General features: G+C 45.5%; 1 protein-coding gene across 3 annotated transcripts in view; it reads left to right on the forward strand.

Moving 5' to 3' along the window:
* ATP2B3 (ATPase plasma membrane Ca2+ transporting 3) overlaps positions 1-6,154 on the forward strand; it is a gene marked incomplete at its 3' end in the record, with an annotated part of 68,132 nt that extends 61,978 nt beyond the window's left edge. For 2 of the 3 annotated variants that reach the window (XM_080910517.1, XM_080910512.1), the window contains one exon: positions 3,367-6,154. In XM_080910517.1, the coding sequence (XP_080766643.1) occupies positions 3,367-3,687 (321 nt within the window). The remainder of the gene's footprint in view (positions 1-3,366) is intronic. The other variant, XM_080910513.1, reaches the window with a different exon arrangement.
* Between the last annotated feature and the right edge of the window lie 19,848 nt (positions 6,155-26,002).

Consider the following 26,002-nt stretch of genomic DNA (forward strand, 5'->3'; position numbering starts at 1 on the left):
ATCTTTATGCTCTAGGAAAATGGGCTATAAATTAAAGCTCCAGGATTTTCCACCCCCAGTCACCACCCAAGCCAATCTGTCACCTACAAGAATACTTGTAGTTGGGTCAGGAAGTGACTCAGCAACCATAAAGAGCCTGGAAACATCATCTGGACATGGGATGTTGCAGGTCACTATAGGGTCATCAGACCCTTAGTCAGAAGCAGTGTGTCAGGCACAGAACAGGATGGAGGCCCCAGGCAAACCAAGGTCATCAACCTTCAAGCAGGACATGGAGGCTGTAATGGAGGCAGAAAGGGATTCTGGTGAGACATTTCAGAGTTGGTCCCATTGGACAAACTGACAGTGAAGTGTGCAAAGAGGATGGGCTAGGAGCTAGTGAGGTGCCTGTGAATCTGGCTGGAACCCTGGGCCCAGAAGGTCATGAAGGTAGTGAGGATGGGAGACTGAGAGTTACAGTGGATTCCAAGGGAGGCACCTGGGAGCAGTAGGAGTGGGGTGTGAAAAGGAAGGCCTGGCCGGAAGTGGTACTCAAAGCATCGATGGTATCTAGGGTGTCAAATAGGCCTTAAGGGTTGTTGAAGGCCCTGGGGAAGAGTAGATGTGGAGAAGCTTTATGCATAGAACAGTGAGAAATCCAGGCAGGAGCCCAAGGAGAAGCCAGGACAAGCTGTGGGCTGGAGCATGGCATGGGCTTAACACATCCTTGGCTGCAGCTTAGCTAGAAACACCAAACTCCAGATCAGGAAGAAGGAATCCCAGGGTCTTGAAGATGCCTGCAGACACCTATCACAAGGTCTGCCTTCCAGAACAGGTGGTTGCTGCTTTGCCTGGATGGTGCCTGTGCCCTCCAGCCTTCAGGTGGCTGAAAATGCCCAGTCTTAAGATCAATAGCCCCAGTCTTCAATGCCTGCAAGAAAGCTGGAGCAGAGCTGACTCACTCTCAGATGTTACCCTCAAGATGACTCAAAATACTGGAGCGGGTGGCCTTCTAAACCAGAGGCACTGTACACGTGCTGGTACATTGGGCACTCTGTGCCTGGATGTGGTAGAGAAAAAAGCAAATGGGATAGGCCAGAGCAACAGTAGTTGTAAAAGGCAGAGAGAAGCATAAGAGGGTTGCCTTGTGGCCTGAATTTCTTTCTTCAGGAAAGGACTATGGAGTTGAGGCAGCTAAGTGACCCATAGATAGGTTTGAACAGGGGGTCTGGCCTAACCATATGAGGTCCAATTAAGGAGAATGAGTCGGCTCTGCCCTAGAAAACCTAACTAGTGAAGCAATGCTGGTATTGAATTATTTTCATTAAAATCGGTGATAGCTTTCAATTTCTCTGTTAACCTATTTAAGTAACCAGTCTGAGACTCTCAGCCTGAAGAACAGCTAGCTACCACCCACAATCAAACAGAGAAAAAAATCCGAACTGGATCTCAGATGTGACTTTATGAAATCCCAATTTTCTAGAGCCTTTTGACTCACTTCTTTGCTTTCCAAACGCTGTGATTTAAGAGCACTGTGCTTGACCTGGCTGAGTTGTCACCCCTAAGGTCCTAACTAGAGAGCTGAAAGGGACTCATTGTAGTCTGGGTGATTCATTGTCAACTGTTCCTATAAAGGACCACCAAGTAAACATAGTTAGCTTTTCAAGCCAGCTCTCTGCTGCAACTGCACAACCTCCCCTTGTAACATGACAGCATCCACAGACAGTACACAGATGGATGGGCATGGCAGCTTGCCAATAAACTTTATTTACAAAAGCAGAAGAGGTCCAGGGTTCATTCACCTTTTGGCCAGAGTTTACATATACATTACTGAAACCATGAAAACCAAATCCTAGGTCCTTGAAATAACTTAGAAATTATAAAGTGTCCACTGCTTCACACAGGGAGGAACTAGCTGGACCCAGTTGTCTTCCTGGAGAATTGGTAGTCCTTCTACTGTCCTCTACACTACCTGGAGGCCATCACAGCTAGCTTTGTGTCTCCAGGGACAGTTTATGCAGGCTGCTGTGCAAGTACTGGCCTGTGTGAGATCTAGCAGAAGCCTATTCATTGACCTCTGGTTTTAAAAACACAAAGGAATCCAGCATGTGGAGCCAGGGAGAGATCAGAGAGGCAGCTTCTCTATGGCTTGAAAAGATGAGACTGGAGTGTGTGGGTGAACATGAAAAATCTAGAGGACGGACAGGCTGATTTTCAGGCAAGTTCTAAAAGCACTGCCCTGCAGGAGGAGCCGGTGGCTGGGGGTGGGGGGGATGTGAGTTTTGTTCAGAGCACATACTGGTGGGAAGGCCCAAGTATTTTTGGGAAGCACTTCCTTGGAGAATATAATACTGATATGAATTGAAAACAAGAGTGGGGTGGACAAGGAGCATGTGGACAAGCACAGGGCTGTCTGAATAGAAACTCACAGAAGAGGAAGAGGATGGGGTGGTTTTGGGGAAAGCAGACAGAAGGATAGATTGTAAAGGGGCTGCTGAAGACACCAAGTATCTAGTGAGACATGTGTAGCTATGATAGGAGCTGGAAGAAAACCATGAGGATAACTGGTAGACCAAGACAGCTAAGTAGGAATAGGCTTGGTACATGCAAACCAAGTGTGGCCATTTTCAGTCTCGGCCTCCAGGTTGGGGCCAATGGGCTCTTAGACCCAAAGCTCTGAGGAAGAGATAGTGTCATAATCCCTAGATAGCTTTCTAGCTCTACACAGAGATGTGGACAGAGAGAAAGAATAAGAGGGACAGGACAGAGCTAGGATACCCCCATGACAAAGGAGCAGTATAGGAAGTGATTTCAGAGCCTCTGATAAAGTAAAGAGTGTCAGGCAGGAACGGTGTTAGGGAGGCTTGAGAAGTTTTCAGAAATGGGAATTCAAGTGTGTGGTATGTCCCTGAAAGAAGGACTAAGAAGTAGGCGCAGAGATGGCCACCAGCACATTCTTTGGAGAATCTCAGTATATTTGTCTTTTACCAAATTTGAATTCATATTGAGCAAAGACCTCAGGGGTCATCTAAGCCAGTCCTGTTCCCAGGACAAGGACCAGGAAGGGAACAGGCATATGTCCATTGTTCCAGAATATCTACCCAGGTCAGGGATGTTTTCAACATGAAATCTCAGACCTGTAAACCCTTACCACAGTCTATCAAAGTCATCTCACACCCTACAAGTCCCCCAGTGTGTAAATATTCATCATGCAGTGTGCCAGCCGCTGATGTGGATACAACCTTCCAGCAGCAGCCAGCCATTGACTGTCTCCTCTCCTTTCTTCTCCCTCCCTTTTCTTCTCCTCTCCTCTCCCCTCTCCTTTTCCTTCCCTTCCCTTCCCTTCCCCTGTGTGGGCTCTGCTCTGTCCACCCCCCTCTACTTCAGATCCGGGTGGTGAAAGCATTCCGTAGCTCGCTTTATGAAGGCCTGGAGAAACCAGAATCCAAGAGTTGCATCCATAACTTCATGGCAACACCCGAGTTTTTGATCAATGACTACACCCACAATATCCCGCTCATCGATGACACAGATGTGGATGAGAACGAAGAGCGCCTGAGGGCCCCACCTCCCCCACCCCCTAATCAGAACAACAACGCCATAGACAGCGGCATCTACCTGACCACGCATGCCACCAAGTCAGCTACCTCTTCAGCATTCTCTTCCAGGCCTGGGAGCCCACTCCACAGCATGGAAACATCCCTCTAACCGGAACTTCTTTCAGCACATGTGTACACACCACACACACACATGCACACACACATGCACACACACACACACACACACACACACGTGTGCACGCACACGTGCACAGTCACACATGCACCCAGAGAGGGGAACCCATGCACCTGCCAAAGAGGGAAACGACTAATATGGCTAAAGACTTTACTTATGTGGTATTTGCAAGAAGCCAATTAATTGCATTCAATAAGGGCACAGCCCACTAGGCTTCTTACTAGGTTCTCAGAAGGTGGGGAAAGGAGAAAGAAGGAAAAGAGAGGAAGGGAGGTTCTTCACCCATTGTGAAAGAAAAGGAGAGCATGAGACAAGATGCTCCTCCCACCATTTTTCTACTGATGCTTCTTTTTTTTAATGAACACTAGTTCCACCATGTGTTCACCATTTGAGCTGTGCAATGTGGTAGGGGCTGGCTGAGCCTATTTGGAGCTTTGCTATACCCATATCAAAGAAAAAAAAATCCCAAAACCAAGAAGGAGGTAATTGTGCAGACAAGCCACCAGAGGGAGCCACCTGTAAAGGTACCTTCTACTGCAAAGCACACAAGACCCATCTCCAGACCGCATGTGTGCGTGTTTCTATATGTATGTGTATGTCTATATGCATATACATATATGGCAAAATTAATATTTAAAGAATAAGGAATTATTTATTGGCATGATATTTCTATTCTTCTCACCAGGCATTTCCCTTTTGACATTTAATTTTTTAATGTAGCAAGGTTCTTTTCAGGGAGCAAGACTACAAGAACATCCTCTTGGTATTGTACTTCTCTTCCAAGCCCCTGACCCAAGGATCTCCATACCTGACCCTGCTGAGATTTCAGAAGAGGCAGTCTTGGGAATGTTCTGCAAGGCCTTGCACTTAGAACCTTTGCACTTTGAGACATCTACCTGTAGAGGAGACAGACTTCTCAATGGCATTTTTGTTTAAAGGAAAATACCAAAGTATTGATGATAGTGGTCCCCTCCAGTGCGCAGCAAGGCAAGTTTTGGTTTTGGTTTCCTTTCACTTCATTTTCAACACCTTCATTTTTTGGCTGGCCACTTTCTGTTTCCCTACTCCAACTTTAAAAACATGATGAACCCTAGGAAGAGCTGTGGTGAAGCAGAGACAGATGCCAGGCAAGGACAGTCCAGGTTCATCACTGTCATTCCTCTGGACTTGTACTATGTGCTTTGGCAAATGACAGCAAGTATTCACTGGATCACCTCAGTGTCTACAAGGACATGGGCTTGTCACTCACCAAAGCATGCTTCCAGCCCAGATCTTCTTGCCCACAGGGCAAATCTAACCTAGAAGACAGAACTATAGAAACAGAACATTTTGGGAAAGTGGCCTTCTTTGTTCCTGCCATTGTTCTTTTCTGACTGTTGCCTCTTCTGGGCACTTAGTCCTGTGGGGACTAAGCATGGGATCAGTCAGCAGGCCTTGGGTCCACCTAGACAGGTAAGACTAGGAAAGCCAGGTCTGAGGATCCTGAGACATTTTCTTCCAGGAGCCTGTCCCAGCAGTATGGGCACCCATTGTGCCAAGCCTGCTATCCTAGAAAGAGTTATAACCTGAGAGGAGGCAGGGGAAAGAGGTTTAATGTCTGCTGCCCTACCAGGGAAGCCCAAGCTAGTGAATCTCTTCCTAGTGGAATCTCACTCCACTCCCATATATGCCTGACACTTGAGATCAAGGTTTGTCTGCTGGGAGACAGGTGAATTGAGAGATGAACAGGAGCTGTTTGCCCCACTCCCTTCCCACACCATCCCACTAAAAGCTTGTCTCAGCTTTCTGGCATCCAGAGAAAGTCAAAGGGAAACTTTCTATGTTTCCACTGGTCACACCAATGCCATGTCACCCCTGAGCAGGAGTAGTCACATCTCGGGCAAAAAGAATTTTGATTACAAGAAAACTCCACTTTAAAATGCCAGCTACAAATCACATAAAGCCATCCCTTTTTTCTAAAGGGCATATTGAGAATGTTTCCCATTTGTAAATTGTTCCCTGATGTCCTTGTTTAAACCACCATGGCAAAAGGGCAACTTGGTTTGCTGAGGGTCTCTGTGTTCTTCAGTAAGTAATCAAATGTGGAATATTGTGATTGAAGTGGGTCAGCTGTGTCCAGGTATGCTCATGGGCTTCTTGTCATCCTCTGTTGTAGACATACACATAGAGCAAATGGCCACTATGTATTAAAAAGCCAACCCTTGATGATGCTGTGTAAAGTTGCCTGATGTCAATGTCAATTGTGTGATATCCAGGCTGCCTTTGTGCTGAGCTGTGGGGTTCAGAAAAGGCCCTGGGAACCTGCATCATCTGTTCTGGTTCTTGTACAGTCTTCAGGCCAAGAGACCTGTCTCATCGGAAGCTTCTCTTTATAAAGCATTATACTATATGGAATGGCTTGGTCAACTGTGTTCAGTTCATAAATATGTTTTACATTTTTATCTGCCTGTTATAAAGATGAACAAAATATCTTAATGAGGAAGACCACAGATGCATAATAAATTAAAATCTGTAGTTGAATTTCCTAATTTAAAGAATAGACCGAAATTTTTTTGTGTATAAAAAATGAATGGGTCTGAGTCACATGTGCAATTTACTATTTGGTAACTTCCCATGTGGAACCAAACTAAGGTGTCTGCATACCATTGAGCCAGGGCAGGAGAAGCCACAGGCATGGCCTCCCCTGTGCCTGCTGCCTTGATGGATTCTATGGCAAGAAAGAGCACTGACTCTGTGGCAAGAGGTGCTCCACCTATGTTGCCTCCAAGTGAAGCCTGCTGAAAATATTCAGGCCACTGTCCTTACATGGGTCAGTGGGAGAGTTGTGACAATTCTGTCTTCAGAATTTTTTCAGCTTTTCAACTCCATGCCATTTACCACCAATGTCCCACTTCTCTTCTCCAGTCTCCTATCCTATTGTCTGTTGGCAAATCTGGCTGCAACATTCTCATATAAGGTCTCTCCTAGAAGTAGGATGAGAGAAGTATTGGTCTTTTTATGACTAAATCATTTCACTAACCATCATATCCTGAAAGGTCATCCATGCTCTAGCAGGTATCAACAACCTTCAGTTCCTTTTGAAGGCTGGATAATATTCCATTGTTTGCACAGACATGCTGTGTTTAGCTACATAATCACAAATGCTTGCACTGCTCCCACATTTTAGACATTGTGACTAATGCTACTGTAAACCTGGTACACAAACTGCTCTTTTGAGACTGGTTTTCTTCGGGAATTGATAGATACCCAGCCACAAGCTTGCTGGAGCTTGTTGTATTTAATGTATGCATACATGCACACCGGCTATTCATATATATAAAGGCGTGAATGGCTGGCTCTGTGTGTGCATTTTACATCCTCATCACCAGTGTGCCGGATTTCTAATCACTGACTTCCTCTTTGTCCTAAAGCCACAGAAGCAAAGCACAACACTTCACCCTTATTACTCTTAGCCGCTCTTCTACCTTTTCCAGATCCCCTTGAATACCTATGTACAGACATCCATATTCTGTTGCACCCTCTTTAGGCTAGGAATAGCTACATAAATAGTTCTGTGACTGGGCTTTGCAAATGACCACCATGGTCACAGCACTCTACACATCCTCCTCGCCTTTTCATCATGACATGTCTACTTTCTTTAACATTTATTTCTATTGATGTGGCTGTGTGTATGGGCATGCATGTGCAGTGCCTGTGGAGGTCAGAAGAGGGCATTAGATCCTTTGGAGCTGGAGTTACTGACTGTTGGAAACCTCACTCAAGGTCCCTGAAGGAGCAACAAGTTCTAGCAACCACTGAGCCATTTCTCAGGAGGCCTTCTTCATGGTATTCTCTCTCTCTCTCTCTCTCTCTCTCTCTCTCTCTCTCTCTCTCTCTCTCTCTCTCTGTCTCTGTCTCTTTCTCTCTCTCTCTCTCATACACTCAGTGTCCTTTTATATTTATTAGCACCAGAAGACAATTTTCCAGGGCAAGAATCAAAAAGCAGAGCCATGGTTTCAAAGATTCCTTAAACCTCTGCTTCAACAGCAAAAAGGCAAGCAGCACAGCTTGAGCCATAAGACTAAGGAAGTCTCAACAAGACAGATTCGATATCAACACAACTGGCTCCACACGAAGAGATAAGGTGTGATGCCGCCCATAAAGCATGAATGTGTCCTTAGTCAAATGGCTGGGAGCATGAACACACTATAGCAGCAGCAGAGCCTGGGGAATTAGAAGGAGGTCTGTATATCTTGGGGCTGTTTTAAAAGACTTCACACTGGGCAGGAAAAAAAAACAAGAGAAATGTATCCTCTTACAGTTCTAGATGCTCAAAGTCCAAAATTGAGACATTAGCAAGGGCAAGCTTTCTCTGAGAGTTCGTGAGGAGAATGTGTTCTAGACTTTTGTTTTCTGGTGTTACCATCTAGGTGTTACTGGTAGGCCCTTTCCTCTGCTTCTGCCTGTCTTCATGTGGCCTTGTCCCTTCATCTTCCTGTCTCTTCTCTTACAAGTGGTTTGTGGATCGTAGCCCACCACAGTGGCCTCAATTAGCTTGATTTCAGGTCCAGGACATGGACAGATCTTTCAAGAAGCACAACTCAATGCACCATAGCTAGGAAGCAAGGGGCCAGACAATTCCCAGGACCTGGTTGTCCTCCTCCTCATTCCATTGGGTTCATGGGCTAAGTAAGACTCGGCCACTTATCACTATGCTGTAAGATATGCTCTGCATCACCAGATCCTGGAAGCTTTGGGCTCTAGAATATCTTATCTCAGTCTGTCATTGCTGACCTTTTAAACCTAAAATAAAGGAGATGGAAGACTGCAATTTTTTAATCTCCACTTTTCTGTTTACAAAAGCCTGGGCAACAGGAAGTAAAAAGTAAATCCAAAAGACCCAGATTATAACAATGTCTTTAATTTCATAAGGCCTAGAAATGAGGCCTTATGCTCACTGTCCCATGGGCCAAATGACAACCTCTGAGCTGACAGGCCCAGAGGCCAGCACACAAATAACACCAAGTCAGAACAGCTCAATTTACAAAGTAGAAACTGAGTCCCAAGGAGAGAGGGGAGCTGTTGATAACCAGTGGGAAAGGAAGTATCAGGTTTCTAGGTGCTATGCTCTGTAGGGAGGGCACCTCACAATGGGAGGGTTGCCTGTTCCAACCCCCTGCAGAGCTTTATCATCTCTCCCATGCTATGCTCTGAAGTGGCTCTGAGAAGGGAGGCTGGTGCAGACAGAGCCCTCTTTGGGGGTTTAAACAGCCTCACCATCTGCCACTGCTATTCCAAGGGAAGGGCTCTGCCTTCCAAGAGCTGAGAGAATACCTTCTGTAGGACAGATGACCTAAAGCATCAAGATGGGTACAGGGCTGAGGTGTAGCTCAAAGGTAGAGCACAATGGAAAACAAGTAAAAGTGTGGGCCCAGGGAGCATCATTGGAGGCTGAAGCCTGGGACAGGGGACTCAAAGGCCTGTCAGGGAAGATAAAAGAAACCAATAGCAGAACATCTGTCCTGAAAATCTGTTTAAGCAAAGCACAGTCAGCATGGTGGGGGGAGGGGAAAGGGAAGAGGTGGGGAAGGGAAGGGAAGGGGAAGGAGCAGTCAATGCTAAAAACAGGTCAGACAAGAAACTTGAAAGGGCAGAGTGCTGGAAGGACAGGCTAGATTTCAGCCCCTCACTCTATGCTCGGAGCCCATGCTCTAGGTCCTGAGCCTGCCACAGGTCTCCTCCTCCAGGAGTCCCAGCCACACAGGATAGGTAAAAAAGGAAAGGGGGCACTCTTAGAGCAGTGACTTGTAAAAGGGGACTTAGAGGTAGATCCATTTGTACAGTTTTAAGCAACCAGTCATTCAGGTTAAAGGCTAAGACAGAAAAGATAAGAAAGCACAGGATGTGGGATGGTGACAGAGCAGCCTGTGAGGAGTTGAGGACTACAGGGAAAGGACAGAGTTACAAGACAGCTGACAAAGGTGGTTGCACACTCCTTTCTCCCAATATTGGCCTTGCCTGAAAGGGTGACCTGTATCTCCCAAAGCAGGTCAACAGTGTCTCGGGATTGGTGGCAAGAGGACCTAGGGGGCTTCTGTTAGGTCCACCACTGTGGGCACTCCCAGAGGGAATATTAGAGACCTAGCCCTATTCTACATGCCTCTTGAAGACTCTCTCCACACCAGATCTAGTGTCAAGAGGCCTAAATCTTTTGTATTCAGAAGAACCCAGAGGTCACCTGACCAGCTGTGTAATGAACAAGACACTTAGGCAAGTCACTACGAGGAGCTCAGAATCCAAAAGCATCTCATATCCCAGTCAGGCCAAATGCTGTGCTGATCATTTGTCATCCTGAGACCTGAACTTTCCATAAAGGTGTTCAATGAATAGATAAATGAAGGTGCCACCCTGTGTGTTCATGAAGCCAGGATCCAGACACACACACTAAACTACTTTCTCCTTTGTGCCTTTCATCATCAACTCTGGGCCCTTCCTCCCAGAAGTAAGTTGTTTTGTCAGATTGCTCTGTGGCTATGTTCCCGAGCTGACACAGGAATCGGTACACAGCAGCTGCTTGTCTCAAAATGTTTACATGATAAACCTGTAATGAATAAATTCATTCTTGGCTTCCTCACCCTGGGATAGATAACACATGCAGTTTGTAAAGTCAAGCAATCCTTTCGAAGTGTACCTACTATGTGACCATTCTCTGTGCCCACCAACAAGTGAGGCCCATGTGATGGGACATGCTTCCTTGAAGCTCCATGAGTAACTGCTGGTATTACTCTAATACCTGTCCTTCCCACATAAGAGAAAGGGCATTTCGTGTGCTGAATGTCGATCAGACCAGCAAGAGGCCCATGGAACACACAGCAGGCTGTTGTTACCCACAGAGCCAGACTTTCTGAAAGAATCAGAAGGGTGCCATAGTGGAGAACACCCCTGGACTCCCATGACACAAAAATCCCAAGGGTAGTGTGAAGTGTAGAGCAAAAATGGGGACTTCTGATTCACATCATTTTATTACACAAAATAAAATTTCATCTATGTTGCACACTCATACTTTCTATAAATCTGGCTTTTAAAAATCCCTAGGGATACAGCCCATCTGTTCTTTTGACTGCCTGTTGATGACATCACATTTTAATTGCACTTGAGTCTTCTCAATAGGCTAAAGCAGAGACTGCTTTCTCAAGGCAGCCATCTTCCTGTAAGCTCTAGTCTGCCTAGCTGGAGGCAACTTCAGACATCATCTAGACCAGGGCTGCTGGGGACAGCATATGGCAGCATGTTCATCTCCCACAGCAAGCCCCTCAGCTGGTCCTCAGGGTCTGGCTGTCACAGTAATGTGGTAGCACCATCCCCAGGCAGCCAACCATCCTGGACTTCTTTGGATAGGCCTGGCCTTGGACCATGACCCTAGGGAATTTCTGTGTCCACAATATAAATCTGAATGAGAGCAGATACAATATTATCAATGGTGGGCTTGGTAAGGTTATCACAGTTTATCATTGGAAGAAATCAGGACAGAAACGCAAGCAAGGCAAGATCCTGGAGGCAGGAACTGATGAAGAGGTCATGGAGGGATGCTGATTACTAGCCTGTTGCCCATGGCTTGCTCAGCCTGCTTCATTATAGAATCCAAAACCATCACCCACATGGACTGGGCCCTTCCCCCTTGATCACTAGTTGAAAAATGCCTTACAGCTGGATCTCATGGAGGCATTTCCTCAACTGAGGCTCCTTTCTCTGAGATAACTCCAGTTTGTGTCAAGTTGACACAAAACCAGCCAGTACACCCTCCTACTCATATCAATGAGGTACTGACTGCTAGAACATAATACTATTGCCCAAGTGGGCCAGAGCACACTGGAAATTGTCTGGCCGGATTATGGTGACTTTCCTGACAAGCCAATTCAGTTCCAGCCTACTGGGGCTGAGAAAAGGTTGAGAACATTCCAGATGGAAGAAGCCCTGGCAATCAGTTGATGGGGACAGATCAGAGGAATTGTTCAAGGTCACATGGGGAGCTAGTGAAAAGCTGTACCCACAGCTCAGGCGCTTGCCTCCTAAGATCCCTCAAGTCCAGTCACTAAGGATGTTAACTAAAGGAGACAGAGTCTCATTTCTAGAAACATGCAGGCCAGGCAATCTAGGACCTCCACTTAGCCCAGTCTGTGGAAAACTTAGAGCAGACAAGTGTGTTAGATCACATAATCATATGATCATAAAATGGAAGCATATCCTCAGGAACCCACAGAAAGAGGGGTATGTAGTACAAAAATTCCCAGGTCTAGGGCCACACACTTTCTCTCAAGAGCTCCCTGAGAAATCCTGCCTGATGTAAGTGTCCTAGTTTGCCAGGAGCCTAAGGCCCTAGTAAGTTGTCTAGGCTGAGTCTAGGGCCCTAGAACACATGGTATGGTACAAGTTGGACCTCAGGGTGGCTAGGGTCTGAGAATGCCATGTCAGGCACCCAAGCATGATTCCAAGAAAGCAATGGCACTGTTGTCCTCTTATCTGATAGCCCATGACTAACTAACCATAGAATAATGCTTTATGTCTCCCCTTTTCATCCCACATGATCTAAGAAGAACTCATGGCTTGTCACTGTGACTTTATTAAATACATTAACTCAAGGACCCTGAGCACTGATTATAAGCCTTACTTACACAGGATTAGGTAGACAGAAAATCTTAAGGTCAGCTCTCCCATAGAAGTCACAGGAGCCAGAGACGTGTGTATAAGAGACCAGGGTCTGGGCTAGAAAGATGGTTCAGTGCTTAAAAGCACTGGCTGCCCTTCCAAGGGTCATGACTTCAATTCCCAGCAACACATGGTGGCTCACAACCATCTGTAATTGGATCTGATGCCCTCCTATGGTGTGTCAGTGACAGGTTCAGTGTACTCATATACATAAAATAAATATATAAATCTTAGGGGGGCTCTTAGGGTCTTTCTGCTTGTCACCCTCACAGCTTCTCCAATGCAGACTTCAGCATGCTTCCTACCAATGGCATTTTTGGCATCCATCCATCCAATTCATCCATATATTCAACACATTTACTTATTCTCAGTTATGCATGAGTCCATTATCTATCTTCCTGTAGTGTCTACCTATCCATTTGACCTATCACCTCCCTATTGTTCACCAACCAATCTTTGCCAATAAGTGCTCCAAGGATTCTGAAGTGGAACTAGATCTATTCATCTTGATCAATGCCAAGATCCTACTTAATTCAGAATGTCTCATGTACTTGGTTCATCTGTTGTTCATGACCAGATAACTCCTTCTTCAGGACATTTGGTAATGTCTAGATGGAAGCCAGGGCTGCTGGTCAACATTTGACAGCTTCTACCACAAAAGAATAACCTGGTTTCAAGTGGCAAAAATATCAAGAGGAAAACCTAGCACAGACTATTTTCTAGTGTCAATATTCCCAAATGCCCCATAACCTTCTTTATAGGTAACTATTAGAAAGAAATGGGTGATCATTCAGCTGGAGGACTTCAGAAAGGAAAAGTCCAGCCCAGTGTCCTGAGCAGCCACCTTACCTCGCCATAGTTTCATAGCCTCAGACTCAGCAGGCACCTGCAGGTATAACACTGACCAGTTAGATGCTGAGCTGGAAACTGGAGGCACAGCCTCCAATAATCAACTAGCAGGGCTCAGGCTGTGACAGAGATGGGTGTTCACTGCCAGCTGTAACGATTCAGCCAGTTCTTGGGGAAAATCAATTAGTGGAGCAGGAACAGCATTCTCTATAGCAGCTCCTCCTTCTGAATGTTGGGTTTACAGACATACATCACTTTTCCTTGCTTGAAAGGAAATCATTTGAGTACTCCCAAAAGCAGCACCCTTATCTGCAGAATAGAAGGCATCACTCCCCTGTGTGGTGTTCCTACCATGAAGGCACTGCTTTCAGGACAACCAGGGACTGGTGATTGTTTTTCTAGGTCATAACAAGAACCTAAAGTAATAGCAGCTTCAGCTACATCTTCATGGTCTCTCGGATTAGGTCAGTTCCTACTCTCAGAGAACAAATGCTTAGCCTTAGTCTCATGCAGTATAGAAAGATAGCAATAGTCTCCCATATGCATGTGTTCCTGGCATGCCAAGAAGGGAAACTTAAGCCTGCAAGAAATAGAGGTGGGCACAGGTTCCTAACAACACCTACTACCAGCTCTGATTTGTGCCCAGATCATACAGCTTCCAAGGTCAGAATGCTGTTTCTTTTCCAAGTCTTGTCATCTGAACAACCTCTGCCAGCATGCAATTCCCATCTTCTGGGGTGCTGATCAGTGCTCCCAGTAAAAACTGCTGTTCAGTAATCCAAGACTAGAGGTTTCTGTGGTTATGAGGGGAATTAGATGAAATTATAAAGGGGAAACAAAAGAACATTTGCATGAATGGAGTAATTTCACACCTGTGTTCTGGTGGTGGCCACATGAATTTAGATACAGGATAAGATCATACAGAACTAAATACACACAAAACCAGTGAACTTTAATCTTATCAATATCTTGGCCATGACACTGTATTACATATAGTCTAACAGTGTTCTCACTGGAGGTGGCTAGACAAAGAACACATGAAATCATTCTTGAATATTGCTTACAGCTGTATGTCAATCTATAGTTACCGCCATAAAAGATCCAATTAAAAAGACCAGAAGTCCTAGCTCTGCCACAAACCCAAGCTTCCTCCTCTGCAGGCCATCTCTCCACTGCCATTGTACATGGATCTGAGGCGCCAAAGTGGCATAGCCAATCTAAGTCAGCCTTCTCCTGTGCTGCTTTTGCAAATGGTCTTCTGCTGAGACTTCTGTGACCATGGAAGTTAAAAGGATACAACTTAACAACTGGCTCTTCCCATATATTCTAAGAACAATAGAGCAAAATAAAATAGCATCTCATGAGGACGGGGACTTCATCTAGTCACAAAGCCAGCCCTGCTTCTCTGAGGTTCAGTAAGCACCAATCTAGACATTGTAGGCACTGCAATGGCTTCAGAGGGCAGAAGGGGCCCTAAATGTAGCCACATAAAAGTGCACAGAAAAGCAAAAGCTGAAGTAAGAACTGGTGAGAACAGCTCAGTTAGGGCAGGGGAAGTCAGCTGACACACCATGAGATGTGGAATCAGGAGTCCCAATTACCAGCTTCCAATGTCCCTGCTCCTCACATGTTGTGCACTGGAGGGGATTTTCTCCCAGACTATGGAACAAAATCCCTGGTTAGAGCTATTAGAAACAATCCCCAGCCTCTCGGACACACATGCCTTGTGTGGATGCTGGAAGGAGCCCTGGAAGTGCAGAAGTCTCAGCATGAGGAATCCAGACAGTACCATGTTGTCTAGGAGCTCCCAGAAGTGAGCTCCCAGCTCCAAAAACTTGCTGCTCAGGTTAGAGTACCTAAAAAACACTGCAGTGATAGCATCCAATCCCTAACCAATGAGGTGGCTCCAACAGGCAAGCCCTTAAGGAAAGTGATTTCCAGCTGCACATTAAGGAGTCTTGTAGTATTGTTGGTTGTCTACCAGAATGAGATAGCAAGGCCCTATAGCTGAAGATACCACATGCTCTGACCACAGAGCATAGAGAAAGTAAGCTGGAATTCACAAGGAAGTTTCGTCCCCACTGGCTAGTCCTTGTAGTAACAGAAAATACTGTGCAGACTGCTGAGAAAAATTGTCATCAAAAGTCTTAGCCAGTTACGGACCATACATGCTAGATTCTCACCAGCCAGAGTCTGCTGGTGCACTATTGTTAAGTCCGTTTATGTAGTAGCCAACTGCTTTCTGGTTGGATTTGATACTCCACAGGAGGAATTTATTTCTGGTAAATAAAGTCCAAAGCCCATGGCTAAGGAGGTCACAGGCCGTGGCAGAGAGGCTACTACTGCTGTTTTGATAAATGGATATGATGTATCCATCAGATTTTCCTATTTATGTCCATAAATTAGTGCTGCTCTCAGCTTTAGTCAGAGAAGCTTCTTTATTCGGTGGGCAGTGGTAACTGCAGAGACTCAATTGGTCACAGAGATAAAATTAAATGTCTGCTGAACACTTGGCTACAAGTGGGACATCTATATTGCTCCTTCCAAAGCTTGTGAAACATGATAGAAGAGGAGTCAGAAAGAAATAAGGAGATGAGAGAAGAGGTAGAGTTTTGTTAAACACTGTTTTGGGGGCATGCCATGGCTGTTGCACTCTTGAACTCATAGTTACTGTGATTCCCTGTATCTCAACACCTTGTCATGGAGTGGAATTCACAAGGTCCTATACCTCTCTAAGGATTTATAGGTAGTAAATGGTTAGTGGGTGAGGGTGGGACATTTTCTATACCACCACTTTCAGTGGTATACCCATGCTCCTACAAGAAAAATACATGAAAGTATAAAGGAGACTAGTTGGGAAGAAGGGTATCAACAGGAGTGGTTGGAAGACAAGACAAGGTAATGATAAGAACATGATCAAAATACATTATATACCCATTATTTATCATCCATAGATGCTGATAAAAATGTATCTTTTTTTAAAAAAGATTTATTTATTATATATAAGTACACTGTAGCTGTCTTCAGACACACCAGAAGAGGGCACCAGATCTCATTATGGATGGTTGTGAGCCACCATGTGGTTGCTGGGAATTGAACTCAGGACCTCTGGATCCATCAGTGCTCTTAACTGCTGAGCCATCTCTCCAGGCCCCACAAAAATGTATCTTGAAGCAAATTAACACGTAGTCATTTGTGTTATTATAAAATAATCCTTATTGGGTATGATAGCACACATCTTTAATCCCAGCACTTGTGAGGCAGAGGCAGGTAGATCTCTGTCAGTTGAAGGTCAGTCTGATGTAAATATTGAGTTGCAGGACAGCCAAGGCTACATAATGAGGCCCAGTCTCAAAAAACAAAATCTTGGACTGGAGAGATGAGTCAGTGGTTAAAGAACACTGACTGTTCTTCCAAAGATCTTGAGTTCAATTCCCAGCAACCACGTGGTGGCTCACAACCATCTGTAATAGGATCAAATACCCTCTTTGGTCTGTCTAAAAACAGCTACAGTGTATTCACATAAAATAAATAAATAAATCTTTTTAAAAAAAACAAAATCTTGATCTACATGTGTACTGTACATATTAAAAACTGTGGCGCACACACACACATACACACACATAAGTTGGCTCTTACTTTTATCCCCAAAAGCTGACCACTTTCAGTAAAATGCTAAACAAAAAGACTGACCCTTTAGAATGTCTTCAGAGGAACCAGAGGTGCCAGCCTCCAACTCAGTTATGTTCCTCATCACAGTTAGTGGAGTAGAAGTGGGGCTCTTTGCCCCTGCGAAGTAATTCTGATTCTGGCCCCAAAGAACATACAGAAACAGGGCTAGGGGATATATATTCTGAAAGGTGAGTGTGTTTTAACTTCCTTTTTCTCATATTGTCTTTCCTTTCTTCCAGAACTTTCCTGTCCTTACTTACACTCTTCAAATTTACAATCTCCTAAGAAACAACTCCAAGAGGGATACAGTGTTCACACCAAGTGCTCAGAACTCTGCTATGACTTATCCTTCTGAGCTGCTCACCGATTAGATCTCCCTCCCGGAGTCCACACAATTTCCCTTCTGCAGCTCCTCCCTGCTGAGGATCAGGCAATTACAGGTGGATTCCAGGCATCCTTCTTCAGCTCTGCTCCTGTTTTAATCTTCACCTCATTCTGTCTACTGTGAAGCCACGGGACCTTTGGGAGTAAGGAATGTGTTTTTGTTGATGATGTTGTTATTTATTGAAAAAGCAGCAGAACAAAGCAGTTTGCTTTCTAATGATTAGCGTTTGGGGAAAGGCTCATAACACATAGCTAGTCAGTAATTTTCCATAAATGCTATAGCTTTCTCCTGGCCCCAGGATGTTGGTGGAGCCTGAAGACTGGGCCCAACATCTTTCCTTGTCAGGAACACAACAGCAGGAGGAGACTCTGTTTCTTGCCTGATCTAAGTATGACTATTGCTCTCTGCATCCTTGTCCTGTGGGTCTCGCAGATACATCCAAACCCACAATATAACTGGCAGAGTTTCTCTCCCATGATCTTCTGCCTCCAAACATTCTTGGTTCCTCTATCCTATTCAAGACTCCACATGACTGTTCTCTGACATACTTCTCCAAGCTCAATCTTCTCAAGCCTTACGTCAAACTGGGGTAGTTAAGGGTGGGGTGGGAGTGTTTCAAAGCTTCCCTCCTACAAAGGCCACTGATTAGGCTCCTTTATGGTTTTATAGCTATTGTTTTTGGGACCTGGGCTGAAGTCATCCAGCTGCTTCCTTCCAAGTCTAACTGTTGGTGCCTGAAGGGCGAAGCACATAGGAGTCCATCTGCTCTCCTTGTCAGGGTGGACAGGGGGATACCTTTCAGCATTCCTTGGCCAGGATGCCAATACCTGTTGGACATATTAATTATGTAACAAGTGCACAGGTGTTGCTCCTCTATTTTGCCAGCCAAGTAATGGAAGACATGACAACCAGGTATAGGTCATAGGCATGCAGGTTGATCTCTCACAAGAACTTGTAAATTGTACAAGCAGTGGTGATGGGAATGGAAGACACTACTGACAGAGATTAAGTGTTTCTGTAGAATCTTAGTGACTTCTTTGCCTTACTCGGGAAGTGGGTGCACTGTAGTCAACCCAGCAAAGTTCAGAACTTACTGCACCCTGACTCCTCTACGGGACTTCCCTAACAACGTGCTGCAAAAGGCTCTTCATTCTGGCAGAGGTTACCTTCCTCTGTAATAAATCACTTTACTTAGAAATGCACCCTTGCTTCAGGCACTGGCACCCTGACCCCTCCTCCACAGCACACCTGGACATCCTAGGGCCGTTCTAGGAGGTCATTGAGGTGGATGCCGCCACGTCAGCCATGTCATGCTACACCACGTAGCCACGTAATCATAGTTCTCTCTCTTTCTCTCTCTCTCTATCTCTCTCTCTCTCTCTCTCTCTCTCTCTCTCTCTCTCTCTCTCTCTCACACACACACACACACACACACACACACACACACACACGAATACTGCTGCACAGACTGCAATTTCAATGAATGCACAGGCTCAAGTTCAGACAAAGCCAATGCTACCAAGAACCTTTCTTGCACCTGGTTTCCTTCCACTATGGTAACTGGGTTTCTGGAGGTGCAAGCTCCGCCCCCACAAACTTAAGCCCCGCTTCCTGGAAATACAAGAGGCCTAGCCTCTGGGAACCCAAGTGAGAGGAGGTTGCGGATAGGAAGACATAGGGAATATCGAGGTGAGAGGGGAGCAGTGGGGGACTGGGAAAGGCAAATTTCTACCCCTCTCCAGATCACAGACTGCAGGTATTTCTCCATGAGTGTGCAGTAAGTTCTGAATTTTGAAGACAGCGGCATGAAGACATGTCCAGATACTGGAGTCCAAGAATTCCCATGGTTCCACCAAGGTGTTGGCCTGGTCTAGTGGGCCAGAATGCCTTAGTGGCTTAGGACAGGGAGAGTTGTGCAGCAGCTGGGTGAAAGAAAGTTCTGGACTCTTTTTTAGGCATCAGAGTCTGAGCCAACAGCTGCCAGTAATGAGAAATGTTCGTGTTTGAAAAAACCTGAATCCAAATTTGCAGAAGTTTCAGCATGCAGATGAGACGTAAGGAAATGCTGTGTCAAAATGTGAAGAGGGGCCTTTCTGGTGGATACAGTAAGGGTGTTTATGTGTGGCCTTCATTGCTTTTAACGTTTATTGCAAATGTGATTTTTCCTTACTTTTCAAGCCTGGCAGAGGAGCTAAGTAAATGTTTACTGAAAGAAGATTGAATATGAAACTCACATATTTAATATCCCATTTCATTCTGTCTTCTACAAACAGGAAATTGTGCAACAGGTGTTAGAAACATAGGATATCAAAAGAACACCCAAGCTAGTGACTAACTCTGGTCTTTTTTGATACATTCAAATAATTGCTTTAATTTCAGACCACCAGGAATGTGGAAAGAACTATTGTTCCCTAAGCCCTTAGGTGTGATTGGTCTGATCTCATGAGGATAAAGAAGTCCCCACAACCTGTCTAGTCTCATTCTCCTTCCTTGACATAGCTTGCTTCTACCAAGCTCTTTAGTGTTCCCTCCATGCCAGCTAGGCTAGAGTGATAGGACTGTGATAAATGACCACAAAGGAAGTAGCAAAAGCAGCAGAGCTCTGATGGCCAGAGGTAACCAAGGTCAGTGGGTTGGATTTTATCTTTAGCGATTCTAGTCCACCCTCTTGTTCTACAAGCTCTTTATAGCCTGAGTGGTCCTGGCTTCCTGGTACCATCAAACTAGTACTTTTGTTTACCTGGTCTTCTCAACTCACTATGTGAAAACGAAGGTGTGTGGAGCCAGGATGCCCCAAAGAGGTTGTCTGATTACTGGGGAAGGATCTGTAGTTTGTGTCTATTCTCATCAGGTTGCCACCTTCACTGTTGTCGATACCTGCTCTTCTAATATAATTACCAATTCCTAAGGCCTTTGCTCTACCCTAAAGAGTTCCCTCTCCCAAGCTGTGCCTATACCTGCCCTCCAGGGACTCAGAAAACCCTTGTAGAGCTGTGGTGACAGAAGGAGCTGGCCCAGAGCTGGTTTTAGCTGAGGCAACAGCTACAGGAAGGGACATGAAAGGGAGAGGCAGTGCAGAGACCAGTGGTGTCTTAGAGCTGCCATCACAAAGTCCCACAACCAGGTGTTCTAACACAACAGAAACCCTCTGTTCTCTGCCTTTTGTTTACACTGCCTTCTCTTCTGTGTCTCCTTCTGTCCTTTCTCTCTTCTGTCTGTCATGTAGACACTGTCATTAGATTTAAGCCCATTTGAGTAAGCCAAAACAACTTCATATCAACAACCCTATCCTCCCTACATCTGCAAAGGCCCTTTTCACAGATAAGGTCAACTTCAAAGGGTCTGGGATTTAAAACAGGGAGACATTTGGGGAGACTGTCATTTACTGTGACACCAGCTACTAAAATGAGCTTCCTGGAACTGTAGGCCTGCTGAGAGCTATTTACTTTAAGAAAAAGCCAGTAGCTAGGACCTGAGGTGCCAGTCCCTGCCCAGTCACTCTGTTGACTGGTCAGCCTCAGGTCCTACCCTATGCTTTTTATGGCATGAGGCTCAGGAAGATCCCCTAAAGATGGTGATTTTTCAGATTGGCATCTTGACCTGGTGTAAGGACTCCTGCCACACATCTTTCTGTCCAGCTTGATCTGATCTGTATTGTCATAGCTGTTTACAATTGGGGATGGGGACTTGTGCCCCTAAGCCTCTGTATTGTTGACATGCCCTGAGCCCTGTCTTGGATGTCTGTCCCCAGACTATGAACAGCTCTACTCCCTCCTCTGCCTAAAACTGAAAATTCTCCCTCATCCTGGCTGACCAAGGACATGACCTTCCTTATAAAACACAGTGCCCAGGCCAGTAGCTCTAAAACTGGCAGCTTGAAGTTCAAACTCCCTAAACTGACTGTCCTTGGTGGATCACACACACACACACACACACACACACACACACACACATACTTCAAAATGAGGTGTTTCCCCCTCCTCTGACAGACAGCCTACTTAGCTTCTCAGAGCCAGCCTACAGCTACAGGCCTGTGGTTAAACAGGGTTGTGTGGATGCCTGCTGTTCCCCTGGGTCTTTTGTGGTGTGAAGAGTCTATGCTCAACAAGTAATAGGTGCTTGTGAATGTGAGTGAGTCAAGGGAATGACTCAATGAACACATTAATTTTTAAAGCCCCAGGTCACAGGGCACTCTACTGACAGGCAGTCTCAGCACAGTGGTTGATAAATTAATAATTTACAAGCAACCAATCAGGGCTAGCAAACCTCTATGCAAGACTCTCCCTCTGGCAAGCCATGCCTATCACAGAGGCCCTCACATGCCACCTGTCACCAACATCCCCACATTTTACATTCTGGTTCCCTAACACCCCCCCCCAATATCATTCTGGTTCCCTAACCCCTTGCTCAGTTGGTAAACTGAGGGCATAGACCTGGGTCTCCTGTTCAGTCCCAGCAGAACAAAAATGCTCAGCAAAGGTGGGCTGGGAATTCCCTGGTGAAAGCACTTCCTTCCCTAACATTAGCTCACCACATGTTAGCTCACTACACACCCTTCCCACAGAGACACCTAGTACCTGAAAGAGTGACTGGCTTACATCAAGGAGTCAGACTCTGAGGCAGAAATACCAAGGCTGAGGCTGAGAGAGGGAGAAAGGTTGGGTGCCCAAGGACAGTTGTGCCCAGAACACCAAGCCTATTTCCCAATTCCCACACTCTCCCTGCCTCACACCTCCCAGCAGTCTTTCACCATAGCTGTCCAGGTCTAAAATATTACCTTTTCTCACACAGCCTTGCTGGCTCTGTGTCATTCCTTCATCTCACCACCTGGTATCCCTTATCTACAGATTCCTCCTTCCTACCATTAGGACCTGCAAACCATCACCACCCTTTACCCCAGCCCTCATTGTAGTTAGGCCTTCTATAGTAAAGAGACACCCTTAGCATCTGGATAGCTAACTGATGACCACTCTCAAGCCTCAGCCTGCCTGCCTATGGTCCCTTTTTCTCCACATCTGAGAAATCTGATAGGCAAGCCTTAAGACATTACCAGCCAGGTGTGGTGACACCTTTTTTTTTTTAATCCTAGTACTCCAGAGGCAGAAAAGTTGGTGGATCTCTGTAAGTTCTAGGTCAGCCTTGATCTATGTAGTGAATTCCAGGACAGCCAGAGCCATGTAGAGAGATGCTACCCTGCCTCAAACTAAAAACAAATTTAAATTAAAGGACATTACCAATAAAATCAAAAGGAAACCTTTAAAAAAGACAATGTGGCATTAGCACAAAGACAGATACAGGGCTTGGGTGATGATTCAGTCAGTAAAATGCTTGCCAATCAAGCATGAGGACCTGAGTTTGAACCCCTGGCACCTATATAAAAAGCTAAGTTGTCAGTGTGCAACTGTGATCCCAATTCTAGGGCAGGGGAGAGGAATAGCAGAGACCGATAGATCCCAGAAGCTTACTGGCCAGCCACTCTAGCCAAATGATGAACTCCAAGTTCAAGGAGAAACTTTATTAAGGTTCAAAGGGGCATATACAGATAGCTCAATAGTTAAGAGCACTGGCTGCTCTTCCAACAGGACTGGGTTCAGGTCCCAACACCTACACAGCATTTAATAACAGTATGTAACTCTGGTCTCAGGGGATCCACCTCCCTCCTTTGGTCTTCATGTGTACTTTATGCATATGGTGAACATGCAAGAGAAGTATCCATATACATAAAATATTGGACCCTGCTTAGCATGAGATCAGATGTAATGGTATGATACTATATAACAGTTTCTTCTAAGCATGAAACATTCCATCCTTCAAGAAGCTCTTTAAGTATAACTCAAAATAGCATCAGGAAGTCCCTAAAACTGACTAGATTCACTAGTCCCCCCTCTCTGCCAGAGTAAACAGTAAAAGCTGGGAGTCCCCCTCAGATGGAAGGAAGCTGAGCTGCACAGATGACTCTCAGACAAGCTGAAGTGCACAGAACACTTTCATAAAATAAAAGCTGCAAAGAAGACTCTGAGACCAGACTGAGAGAAGCAGCAACCAGCCGGGCTATCTGGAAGAGGGTTAGACGTACCAAGTTACTGGGAAAGGACACTCTCCAACCTGTTGAGGTGCCTGCTTGTGCACTGCACTCCAGGCCCCCAGCTTTGTGAGCTCTCACCCATCCAGGGGTGTGCTTTGGCGATGCAGCTGTCTTTAAGTCATTTCTGATGCTATAAGTAATCCCTCGTCCATGCTCCTGTACGTAACCCTAATGAGATTCATTAGTTCACCAAGTTGGAGTTTGGTGTCACACTTTGGTCTGTGTGGGCTCCCTATCTGGGGTGGTTAGGTGTATGTATGGTACGTCCCCGGAAAAAGTTTTGTCACACCAAATGTGGTCAGGATGCTTTGACTGTAGATAAGATTTATATATTTGGATCCTTCATATAGTTGGCAGGTACAAAATGTCATATAGTATAAGATCCAATTTGTATAAAGGATCCAAATAAGTAAATCCTATCTACTAATCCATCATCCCTATTAGTACTTGGATGGGAGAATAAGTAAATGCCATCCAAGAATCAGAAAATGAGGAACTGATCCCAGGATTTGAAGAAGGAGAAATGAGAGCTTAATGAGTACAGGGTTTCTCCTAAATGTGATGAAAATATTTTAGAATAAGACAGTGATGATGGATGTACAACTCTTACTTCATGGCAGCATGTGATGGTGCACACCTTTAATTCCAGAACTCAGGGTTAGGGTTAAGGAAGGCAGAGGCAGGCAGATCTCTATGAGCTCAAGGTCAGCCTGGTCCACAAAGCAAGTTCCATGACAACCAGAAAAGCCCTGTTTTGAAAGACAGAAACAAAGCAAACAAAGATTGAATTGTATGTCTTGTGTGACTTAGGAATGGCATGTGACTGTTTATTTTATTTTTGTATATGTTTATTAATTTTTAAATTTTAATTGATTCTGAGTTTCACATCATGTACCATTATCTCATTCATCTCCTGTCCCTTTATTTCTACCCTTTACCCCTTGCAACCTTGCCCACAAAAAATTAAATTAAAAAAATTTTAAATCTTATTGAGGAAGCTGTAGTGTGTCACAGTGTGCCACACAGTGTACCCTTTTGTCCACACATATTTACTTGGATGGAGTCACGGGTCTGGTTTGGGGCCTCTGGCTTCTGCTCTATTATCAATACTGGATCCTCACTGGGACCCCTCTCGGACATCCTCTTGGTACCCTCTTGTGGAGATCCTGCAGTTTTGGATCTGCAGGACCAGCCCTTTCACATGTTGTAGCAGTTCAGAGATGGGGTAGATGTTGGGGTGGGCCAACCAAAGGCCTGGATCTGGGTCTGGGTGGTAGCTTAGTTGCTCAGCACCCACACCACCAGGGACATCTCTCCAGCACTGCCCCAGCTAGCTCACCCAAGTGCCACAGCCAGCAAGGTCTCATGCCCTCAGGGCCAGCTCACCCTCTTTCACAGCACCAAGGCCATCTCTAGTGTGCTGCCCAGACTATGTAAAAGCCCCACCCTCCCAAGTGCTCCAGCCAGTGAGATGCTGAGACAACTCTCCTACTTTCAATACCTTGGAGCAAGTTCTTCCAACTGCTGCAGGCAGCAAGGGGGTAGGAGGACATCTCTCCCTTGCCCATGCCACCACTTGGCAGATCTGTGATGCAGCCAGTTCCTCCCAAGCTTATGCCCTCAGGCTCACTCATCTGAGCAATGCCCCCCCAGCACCCACCCAGTCCACCCTCCTTCACCACCAAGGCCAGCTCTACTCTGCTGCCCAGGCATGGTAGAGGGAGTGCTGCAGCCAATATGGGGTAGGGACAGCTCTACACAGCCCTTGGACATCAAAATGATCCCAGGCAACATGACCTTTACTGATAACATAGGTCATGGACATCAATACAGGCCCCTGCTGCTGTAGGGCCACTGACCCAGACATGGCCCTCAGTGGCACAATGGACTGCAAGTTCACCCTGGCCTCAGATGGCAGGGCAGGCTGTTCTTCACCACTCTTTGGGCTCCTGTTCTGCCTCTCTTCATAGTGCTAAAAACCATTTGGATTCTCTTTCTCTCCCATCTCTCTACCAGGAACTTGCACATCATAGTGGCTTTGGAAACAGTGGGCTGGCTATTATCTTGTTTTTGTCTTTCAAAGCAGGGTTTCTCTGTGTAGCCCTGGCTGTCCTGGAACTTTGTTTCTATTCAGGCAAGCACCACCACAAACAGCCATGAATTCATTTTTTTTAAAGAAAAGTTCAGTGGGGACTCCTTTATGCTACTACCCTGTGGCAGTTCTAGCCTAGAAGGAAGTTACTTTGAATGAAGACCATACACAAACTTCAGCAGCACTATGTGAAGACCCAGGACAATAATCTCTGTAAAATATCACTACTAACCAGACATGGTGATACACACCTTTAATCTCAGCACTTGGGAGGCAAGGAGGCCAGTCTAGACTACATAGTCAGTTCTAGAACATCCAGGGCTAACTGTGTCAAAACAAGAACAACAAAAAGATATCACTACTGGGAGACTGGCCAAAGGGTACTATCCTCAAAACATCCTATGTCATATATATTTTTTAAGTTAAAAAATGTTGGGTGAACCAAGTTACATCTGGGGAGGCCCAAAAAGCTCATGCAGGTAGGTGTAGGATCGAGGTTTCCACTTTCTTGGTACACAGC

Source organism: Micromys minutus (assembly GCF_963924665.1).
Source record: "Micromys minutus genome assembly, chromosome: X".
In the NCBI taxonomy this organism is placed as follows: Eukaryota; Metazoa; Chordata; class Mammalia; order Rodentia; family Muridae; genus Micromys; species Micromys minutus.